General features: G+C 27.2%; 2 protein-coding genes across 2 annotated transcripts in view; both read left to right on the forward strand.

The window, feature by feature from the left end:
• Positions 1 to 1,233: 1,233 nt before the first annotated feature.
• Positions 1,234 to 4,769, forward strand: LOC115034819 (kelch-like protein 2). Its single transcript, XM_029492284.1, has 4 exons — positions 1,234 to 2,042; positions 4,065 to 4,225; positions 4,290 to 4,518; positions 4,602 to 4,769. Exons 2-4 carry the CDS (start codon positions 4,065 to 4,067, stop codon positions 4,767 to 4,769), a joined length of 558 nt encoding a protein of 185 aa, XP_029348144.1. The 5' UTR covers positions 1,234 to 2,042.
• A 4,361-nt stretch (positions 4,770 to 9,130) lies between these two features.
• LOC100575377 (kelch-like protein 3) overlaps positions 9,131 to 11,312 on the forward strand; it is a 5,724-nt gene continuing 3,542 nt past the window's right edge. The window contains exon 1 of the mRNA XM_029485423.1: positions 9,131 to 9,153. Coding sequence (XP_029341283.1) covers positions 9,131 to 9,153 — 23 coding nt within the window. The remainder of the gene's footprint in view (positions 9,154 to 11,312) is intronic.

Below are 11,312 nucleotides of genomic sequence, written 5' to 3' on the forward strand. Positions count from 1 at the left end.
TATTAAGACTTAAAGAGAGGTGAGTAACCTTGATTTTCAAGCATTAATTTTAAATAATAAAAAATTTAAATTTACAAACTATTCTTTACTACCTATACCTAGTCTTATGACTAGAGCGCGGATTTCTATGCAATTGCATATTTTTTTCCTTTTAATATTTTTGGATTTTTGTCAGTTATCTCCACGAATCATCATAATTTGAAGCTAATGGTGAAATTTTATTTGCATATTTCTGCATATTTAAAGGTTATTGCATATTTTTGCATATTTTGGCAAAATTGAAAATTTATTGCATATTGAAGCAAAAATTTAAAAAAAATGTATAAAATAATATTTTGTCAAGTAGAAAAATTAAAACTAAATTTCATAGTCACTAAATAATAATTTATATATATTATATTTATTTATAACATTATAAGATAAATAAATAATCGATTACGACGTAAACTTAATCGCTTTTGCTGTGTCGGTCGGTTATCGACATACCACTGGGCACTAGGTTACATCGTTTGACGTTGTCTGTAAATAGTGAATATGCCGAAACTTGAAATGCATATGATTATTAATTTAAATAATAAATACAATTTTTAAAATAAATTAAGTTGTTCAGAAAATTTCCTAAATTTTTTTTTTTTTAGGCGTTAAAGTTATTATTATTATAAGTTTTATTGTACATTTTAAATAAATAAAAAATTCTTGCATATTTTTTACATAATTTTATGATTTTGACTGCATATTTTTACATATTTTCATGATTTTTACTGCATATTTTTTGCATATTTTCATGATTTTTACTGCATATTATATGGCATATTTCGATACTTTTAAGTGCATAAAAATCCGCGCTCTACTTATGACTCTTGTCTCTTATGAATTATTCATGAGTTATGACTTACGAGTATTATATTAATGTAATGTAATACCTAATATGATTTATGATACATATTGAAATTAAATTAATCATTTGTTAAAGAAAAAACAATACGTTTAGTATAAAATAAGTTTAATATAATTTATAATGTTATTTTAAATTACCGCCAAAGAGGGGGTATCTAGTAGACCAAGGGAGATCTAAATGCCAAATGGGTAATTTAGATCCCCAACTAGGATGGTGTCAACTAGTTCCCTATGGTTATTTAGATCCCCTGTCAATTAGATCCCGCTGTGTCATTTAGATCACGGGGATCTATTTGGACGGGGATCTAGGTGGCCGTTCACCTTAAGATAGGGATATTAAGATAAGGTAGAGAGCCTTGATATTAAATTCATTTTATTAACATCAAGGCTCTCTAAGATAAGGGATATTTAAAAATGCTGATATCATTTTTTATTTTTACCGATATTATTTTCTTGTCGGCACCTGTAGCACTGTAGAACCCGTCCATTCAGTCCATCCAATCCATCCAATTAGACGTTCCCGTAAAATATTATTATGTCTATGGCACTGACACTCCCCGATAACGAGCCGCAAGTCGCAACTGGCACACAATTATGCACACACACACTTACAACGCAACAATGATAATATTCGAAAATAATAATTTACAACGCCGAAAATCCCCGCGGTTCTTTTTTCATTATAATTTATAACCATTATTCGTTATGCGTTTATACGAGTAATACGCGTTTTGTGTTAATTATATTATCCATTTTATACCTATTGATATTATATTGTTCTTTTTAATTTTTTTATTTCAATTTTCAATAATATCAATAATACTGTACACCGCGACGCCGTTGAACTCGACAAAACCGTAAAATTCTAGAATCGCAAACGTTCACGGCCACCGATTTTGTTTCGTTGTGATTCGCGGTCGCGTGTTCACTGTTGTCACTTGTCAGTTACTCAATTTGCAGTCCAACAGTTGCCAGTTGTCACTTGTCAATTGCCGCTCGCCGTATAGGTACCTACTCTTATTCTAGTCTCGCACAGCCGTACGCCGAAACCACTATCGACGTCACGCTGATAATCGCTGCTCCTACGTCCTACGACCTACGCCAACTCAGCACAACATACCACGTACTTCCCGGTAAGCGACTAGGTAAGAATTTTGACAAAATTAGTCTAAATCATAAACATTTGTTAATTATTTCAAGTTCTCAGGTAGGTACACATAGCGTATGCTATCTCTCGGCGTATGCAATCTACAAAAATGACTGTTAGCGTAGTATGCTTTCTACAAAAAAAAATTTATTCTATACAAATGTGCCTTTTATGTCTCTTAAAAAATTACATTTCCATGTCTCCAAAAACACTCAATTGTTTGTGTTTAAGCACCTGTATGGATTCATGCAGTATGATGTGTTTATTCGGGTGTTTATTACTTATTAGGTTACCTACTGAAGGAAATTGTAGATTGACCAAATTGTAAAAACTATACACCCTTACCCTGAATTTTTTTTTTTTGCACCGATAATTAGTACTCAGTTTCAGTAATTTCCTGACCAGCTTTTTAAAATTCCTGCTCTATTCGTTTACCTAGGAGGTAGAAGTTAATGTGGTAGGTACTTTAGACAAATAACCCCAGTCATGTCTGGTTAATCTTTGACATTCTGGGAAATCATGTAGAACAGGAATAATACCAAGTTGACAATGTGAAGGTGAAATTCATAATATTTTTATTATAATATTATTTTGAACCTAATATAGAATCATTAGGATAATTAGAATCATCTAACCTATATTTTTTTATGATTGATAAATAATAACTAACAAGAAATAAACTACATACAGTAGGTACTAGGTAGTAGTTGTGACCTAGTAATTATTATAAAGAGATCTGTAAACATTCTAGCGTCAACAATTTAAAAAAAAGTGTAATTAGGTACACGCCTGTCATCAGGGCCTAAAATACATCTGATTTCAGAGGACGCACCACACACTTATTAATTGAACTGTTACTTTTAGGCTTTGATAGTTTTCTATCGCAAAAAAAACCTGTCTAGGTTGTAACTCACAAAATCCCCCCTCCACTTTTATATACCACTTATCTTGTAAGTGAGTTAGTGAGGTAATTTTTATAATTATTGTAAATCACTAAAAGCAGTAAAAGTCCACGGTGTAGTAAATTGAAAAATATTTAAATATTTTTGTATGTTATCATCAATTAGAATATAATTTATGTAACTATTAGTTACGATTAGATAGTTTGTAAGAATATTCAAGGTTTTTAAAAAACAAATTTGATTATGCTTAGAAACTATTAAATAATATTGGATTTGTTAAATAAACTGTTATAATATAATATTATATGTATATTATTAGGTATGTATGTAGATCCTTTTAGTTATATTTATTATAAGACAAAATAACTATCTATAATTCTTTAAAATCCGATTTATGATTATAATAATCAGTTTAATATTTTAACATATTTTAAACTTAAAATAAACAACAATACATATTTATAATATACTATAGTACCTACAACCTAGTACCTACCTATACCTAATTATATAATATTATGACAATATGCTATAAATTACTATGTTTATACTAGGTAGTTAATTTTAGTAAACAATATTGTATTTCAATAGAAATAGGTAATAATGTGTTGCATACAATAATTTAAACATTTTAAGTACCTACATGCTTAGTTATTTTATTCTTAGGCAGGTATTTAATTACTTTGAATTGACCCATTATCATTTCTTATTTTTTTATAACAAACTTGACCATAGTATAGAAAGAAAATAAGTAGGTAGGTAATTAACTCTGGTTAACAGAATAGGTAACTAGTAAATTAAAATATTAAATGATTAATGTTTGTTATTTCTACAAAACTAAAAACACGTTATAAAACTTGGGACACACATTTGTCATTCAGGGGACACAGTATTTTAGCCCCTGCCTGTCATTATATTTACATAGGTAACTACAATTTAGTATCTAGAACAATAAATATCATTAATTCATATTATTTATTAAATAATAATTTCTTAACATCAGTAGATGTTTTGTTGGTTTTTACCCTGTTTTAGGTGGTACTTACATTTAGTACCTATTAAATTTTAGCATTATGATATTAACATTAATCAACATTTTTAAAATATATTAATTAAAGATGTTAGGTGTGTCAGTAAAAGAAATGGATACCATTCAGGCTTCACCTGGTGAAAATAATCTAATAAAGCAAGTTCTGAAATCAAATGAATATCAACCAACACATTTTAGAAATGACTCTCACTCTGCAAGAATACTAGAAGATTTACAATCTCTACGCAAGTATGTTTACAGTGATTTTACCTTCATTCAAAATAAATATTAGTAACACCTTTTTTGTTTTTAGAAATGAAGTTTTATGTGATGTTAGATTTGAAGCAGATGATGGTAAAATTGTAATTGGACATAAAAATGTTTTAATAGCAGCTAGTCCATATTTTCATGCAATGTTCAGTAATTTTGAAGAGAGTAATAAAGATCTTGTTACCATAAGAGAATTAGATTCCACCATTTTACAGCTATTAGTAGATTACATTTATACTGGAGAAATTATGGTCACAAAAGAAAATGTGCAGGTACCTATAATTAAATATTTGATTTGATATACCTATACTTCAAACAACATATCATTTTATGTGAATTTTGGTTGATTTCTAAGGCGTTGTTACCAGCAGCAAATGTATTACAGTTAGATTATGTAAATGAAGTATGTGCTGAGTTTTTACAAAAACAACTGGATTCATCAAATTGTCTTGGTATCAAAGCATTTGCTGACTTACATAACTGTACAAAATTGTTGTCGAGTTCTGAAGCATACAGGGTGTAACAAACAGTACTGACATATGGAATAACTTTTTTGGTATTCAATATTTTTTTAATTTAATTTTTTTGTTTTATTTGTAGACGCTTGCGCTACATGTCTTATATAAAAAAAAATTTTTTACTTTTTCATTTCTGAAAATAAAAAATTTAAAATTTGATAAAAAATGTATTTGAAAAATTCAAAATAGCCAATTTATAAACCCAATTTTTAGAAAAATTTTGATGGTTCAAATATTTATAAAAGTGTTGCCGTTAATTTTCTACAGTTTATTTAGTTTTTGGAAATATGAACAATTTTTTCCTTTATCATATTATTATCATAATAAAATAATCAACAATCATCAGTCATCACGTCTGGTACCTGACTAGACGTAGTAATCACTATTTATTTTCCCAAGAGTTTTTATCAGTTATCACCATTTACACCGGCACCCGGCATCTAATGCACAGAGATAGATAAGAGCTTTACTGAGATAATTACTAGTTAGGTTATAGTAAACAAAAAAAATTTTATGTTACTACGTTTTTAAAGTGGTTTAATAGAATTAATAACAATAATAAAATAAAAACAAACATGGATCAACAATATTAATTACAATATTTAGTTCAGTAATCAGTTGGTACCTTATATCTATTTTAAATAATTTTCAAAATGCCCACCATTGTTTTCTGTACATTTTTCATATCGCTCTAATATTGACGATGTGACCGACTTTAACATTTCTGATGTGACTGTTTTACATGCTTTACTGATACGCTCTTTTAATTCATTCAGAGAAGTAGACTGTTCTGAATAAACATTATCTTTTAAGTAACCCCATAAAAAAAAATCTAAAGGAGTTAAATCAGGAGATCGTGGAGGCCATTCCAGTGGACCACGGGTACCTATCCAACTTTGTGGAAAATGCTGGTTCAAGTAATCTATTACCACTTTTGCATTATGAGCAGGAGCACCATCTTGCTGTATCCACATTGTTTTCCGAATTTGAAGAGGGATACACTCCATCAATAACGGTAATGTATTTTCTAGAAACTCTAAATAACGTTGCCCACTTAGAGTGCCATCATAAAAATATGGCCCGATCAATGTGTTGTTCAATATACCACACCATACATTTACGGACCATCGAATTTGGGCATTAGTTTCTCGTGTCCAAACTGGATTGGTTTTGCTCCAGAAATGGGAATTATGACGATTCACAATTCCATTATTATCAAAACGGCTTTCATCAGTCCACATTATTTTAGATATTATATCATTATCCTGATCAAAGAGGCAAATCATTTTGGAAAAAAATGTAAGTCTTCTTTCTGGATCAGAAGGCTTCAACCCATGGACATAATGCAGCTTAAAAGGATGATATGAATTTGATTTCAATATTCGGTGTACTGTGTTATGACTAATGTTTGTACATCGAGCTATGGATCTTGTAGATGCATGTGGATTAATGCTAACAGCAGCCAAGACTCCTACTGTACTTGCTTCCTCTCTTTCGATATTTTTTTTTTTTCTGTAACCATTAGGAAAACTACCTACATAATAACAAAAATGTTTTAGATCAAGTTTTATTTAAACAATTTAAGTACTAAATCTCAATAATTTTTGTATTTTTAAAACAGATTGACTGTATTGTAATGAGATGTATTTATAAGTAGAATTATTAATTTTTACTCAATTAAAATAAATTTGTATTGTATTTATAATCAACTGTTAAATTATGTATTGTTTCAAATTAATTAAAATAATAGGAATTTCAATTATATAAATTTTTTAAATCCATATAATGCATATGTATAAAATGTATTAATAATTAACTGTAATGTAACTACATTGTACTATGTGTAATATAATACATTATTGTATAAGTATGTTTATAATATTAATTTACATACATTTTGAAGTTTAATTATTAATTAATCAATTTTGTGGTTTTTATTGTGTATTATCAATCATTTTGAAAATTATAATTATAAAATCATAAATGTTAAAATTGAATAAATTAGTTATAAATTATAATACATAATACTTTGACTAGACATTTTTAATATTACCTGTAGCTTTTAATGTTTGTACAACATTTGTAATCGTGGATCGTGACGGTTGTCTTCTTTCGGGAAATTTTTGTAGGTATAAGCGACATGTTTGAACTGTACTTTTACCACTAGTGTAAAACATTTCTATCATGTCAGAATACTCTACTTTAGTATAAGTAGGTGGCATATTTAATAGTTTATGATAAGTGTGCACAAAATACAAAATAATTTGCAAGTACTGGTATGAACAATCATATGAGATATAGAAATATAGATAGGCTGACTATTTTTAAAAATCATTGGGAAATGTATACTGATCCATAAATCTTATCTTAATAGCTGGAAAGTTTACTCATATCTAGGTAACAATGTATTTGTGAGTTGCAATAGACTAAAAAGTTTTAGTTTACTTGATCAGTATTCATTGTTCGGTGTGACAATTTAATTTTGATATTTTAAGTTTATAAGTGGTTCAATTTAAAACATTTAAAATGTACGAAGAATTGGAAAAATTATATTCTGAGTATCAAAAAAACAATGCTGAAAATCAGCTGTCCGAATTGGAATTTTTTAAGAAGTCATTCTTAAATTGTTTAGTTGAAATGGACACGTTGCGTCAAGTATGTACAGTAGAAATATTTTAATTAACTTTTCATTTAGTGATTTTTGTATCGTATAAAATATAATTTTATATTTAACCACAGTGTAAATCCTACAGTTGTACATGAACATAAAATAATTATTTACAGAATTGTCATTCATTAAAAACCGAGACCCAAAGACTTAAAAATGAGAACAGTCACTATGAAGAGGGTATAGCTCAACTGGAAATTGAGAAAGAAGAACTTGCTAATGTTGTTGTAAGTGTATAAATATACATAAAATTAATTTATTCATTTATATAAATACATAGGTATAACTCAATTATTTTAAGTACAGTTTATTAAAAATATTAAGTATATTTTCTTACAACTAATGAAACATAAATATTTTCATAGATAACATTAAAACATCGAGAAAAATTATTAACTGAAAAAATTGTACGTTTATAATAAGTACTTCATTCTAGTAGATACAATTAAAAAAAAAATAAAGCTCAATAAACATACATTTCTTTTTACAGACTATACTTACAACAAAAAATAATATTTTGGAAGATGATATTGTAAGTTTTGTTATTGTGAGAATTTAAAAATACCTACATTATACATTACATTGTATATTAAGAAGTATTTGCTTTTATTTTTTAGAACTTGCTTAATCAAAAATTGTTGACATGTGAAGAGAAAAAACTTGGTATCAATGATAAAAACAAATCGGTAACAGTTATTATTACCTAAAAATTTACTTATTAAATAAATGTATAACAGTCTAAAAAAATATATAAAATTCTAAATAAAGTTAAATCTAATAATAATTAATAGGAATCACTCCCAAATTCATCTACTTCTGACTTGTCTCATTACGTAAAAAAAGATGAGTTACAGCCGCTAATTGACACAATGATAGAGTCCAGGGTTGCATTTTTGGAAAAATTGGTATGCAACCAAATGAATAATTTAAAGTTAGATGAATCCACTCAGTCGACCGAGAACAAAAACACTAACAATTCATTTGAGAAATTGGTATCCAACCAAATGAATAATTTAAAGTTGGATGAATCCACTCAGTCGACCGAGAACAAAAGCACTAACAATTCATTTGAGATGCGTGAAGTAAGATAGTAATATTTTCATAATTTTATAATTATGTTAATAACTTTGTATTTTTTATGTTTTTTCTTAACTTAGAATTGTGTTGAATGGTGGTGTCCATTGCATAGCAAATTTATGGACATTCTGGGTAATATATCTGTTCAAAACCAGACAGTAGAGGACAAATATACAATACGGAAAGCTAAAGCTAGGTTTGAATACTGGCAAGGTGGAAATAAGGTAAATTAATAATGTAAAATTTGATTTTAACAGACAATTTCTTTTAACTAAAATAATTATTTTATTTTTGTCATATTTTAGAATATACCCAGGTGTCCAACATATGACAGGAAGAAAGGACAAGCAATTCATTATTCACCTCCTAAATGTTGGCCCAAAAATAGTGAATAAATAAAAATCTTATCAAATACTTTAAAAATTTTTTTTTTTTTTTTTAGTTTTAGACTTCAGATACCTCCCAATCTCTCATTTATAGTTATAATGAATTGTTTTATAAACCTAAAACAAAATGTCTTGTGTAGACTAAATAATGGACATTAATTTAATAATAATTTATCAAGGGTAATGAACACATTAGTTATCAATAGTTTCATTAGAATATAGACAAATTTCCGTAATGCAAATATTTGCAGAATTTGGGTATGTCCACATCTAATAAAAAATATTAACACTTGACATGTCCACAACTCAACATAAATTAATTTAAATTAAATGAACATAAGTAGTAAAAAAGTGTATTAATTTTGAAGGTAAAAATGTTTATTTAAGTGAAATAGTTTATTTTTTACAATAATTTTTTAAATATCAATATTTTTAAGGAATAAATAAATAAAATATATTTCTTAAATTATTTATTATTCATGGCATTTTAATAACTTTTGTAGTATGTTTTAACTATTATCAATTTTTAATTTTTATTTGTCAGTTCATTCTGTTACACTTTTTATATTTACTACTGTAGATTACAATTTTTTTGAGGGCTATGAAAGTCCCAAAGGCTTTAAAATGAGAACAGTCACTATGTATCTGAATTTGAGAATGAGAAAAAACTGGTATGCCATGTTATACATTTCTTCAAATATAGCATAGAAGTTTCATATCAGAAAAATATTAAATTATCCATTTTAAATGTAAAAAAATCTCTATAGCGACTCATGAGTCTTAGTTATTTTATTACAATTCAATAACTTAACCTAATTACTTAAAATATACAACCAAAGTTTCGTCTGCATAATTTACAAATGTGGTAGTCCGACTTGATATTTCATGTTTTATAAGAGCTACTGTAAAAAGAAGGGAACTATAATTATTAGATTTAATTATTTTATTGTTAAAAATATTCGTACTTACTTATCTATTGTGTAGCCTGTTCAAAAATGTACAACATAAGTATTTATTATTCCATACTTATTTAAATGTACACAGTACATGTATCAAAAAATATAAATTTTCATTTGCTGATACAATTGGGAAATACATATAGTCACAATACACTCAAATTTGACAGTTATTATTGATTGATTTACTCGCATTTAAAGAGTTTCGGAGAACACTCACATTTATTTCCTAAAAAAAAAAAAAAAAATATCAAATTATTTATTTTTTAGTTAAATATATTTTTAAGTACATAGCTCATTAATTTTGTAGTTTTTTCATCAAAGATTAAAATGTATTATAGTTGATTAGTACCCATGAATAGTTTTTTGATGTTATTGTCAAAATAATTTAAATTGCAGATGTAAAACCACAAAAAAAAATAACTATTATAAACACTTACGTCTTGCGTAGTGTGGTAACTCTGTTTAACCAATTTTGTTTTTGAAAGTGATGCCATGATGGTGATTAATTCCTTAGATATACAATTTCCTTAGATATAACAATTTAATTTGTGGAACATTTCTTCAGGAACCACGTGGAAATTATTTTGCAAATATTCTGTCGTTAAGCCACATATGGATGTGAACATGATACTTATTCTGTATGTGACCGATTTTAACATTTGTGTCACTCTTGCATTGTGCGATACTGTTCAACTTGATTTTGTTTTGGTGAGCAATACATAATAAATAATCCGATGACAAATTAAATTTGTCATGAAAAATCCATAATGCATTCACAGTTTCAAGCACTCTAGTGTTTAGACACATGAAACAAATCCTCAAATTTGATGGACGTTAAAATGATGAATGGTGAATCGGTGTAGTACATTGATAACACAATAACGATAATTTTTGAATAATAATAACAAGCTTACTAAAATAATAACAGTTGTTAATAATATAATAATTAATTTATTAGAACTCAAATGATTCAACAATACTGATTGCTAATACTGACGAAAAAATAATAAAATGTTTATAACTTTATGTCTTTATAAGCCATTTTGTGATTTGTTATGAATAATATTGGTACATAATATGATAACTGAAAACCACGGACTAAGATATAGATAATAAGATATCTTAGTCCGTGCCACGATTAAAGATATACTGGTTACCCAACGGCCTATGCTTTGCACAGGCAGAAAACGGCTACGAAACCGCGACATGTTATGGACTGCCTACTAGCACCATCTAGGTGATTAACTTAGGAACTATTTGTCGTCACGAAATATTCAAAAAAAAAAAAAGATTGTAATTAGTAATAATTAGTAATTATTAAATAGGTAATATGGCTAATACCACACAAAAAAATTTAAAACATATTAGAACAAAAGACAATAAATACAGTAAATAATATTAATGATTAATTATAAATATTTAATAGTTAAAAGTTATACTAAATAAAATAAATAAATT

Source organism: Acyrthosiphon pisum, chromosome X (assembly GCF_005508785.2).
Source record: "Acyrthosiphon pisum isolate AL4f chromosome X, pea_aphid_22Mar2018_4r6ur, whole genome shotgun sequence".
Classification (NCBI taxonomy): Eukaryota; Metazoa; Arthropoda; class Insecta; order Hemiptera; family Aphididae; genus Acyrthosiphon; species Acyrthosiphon pisum.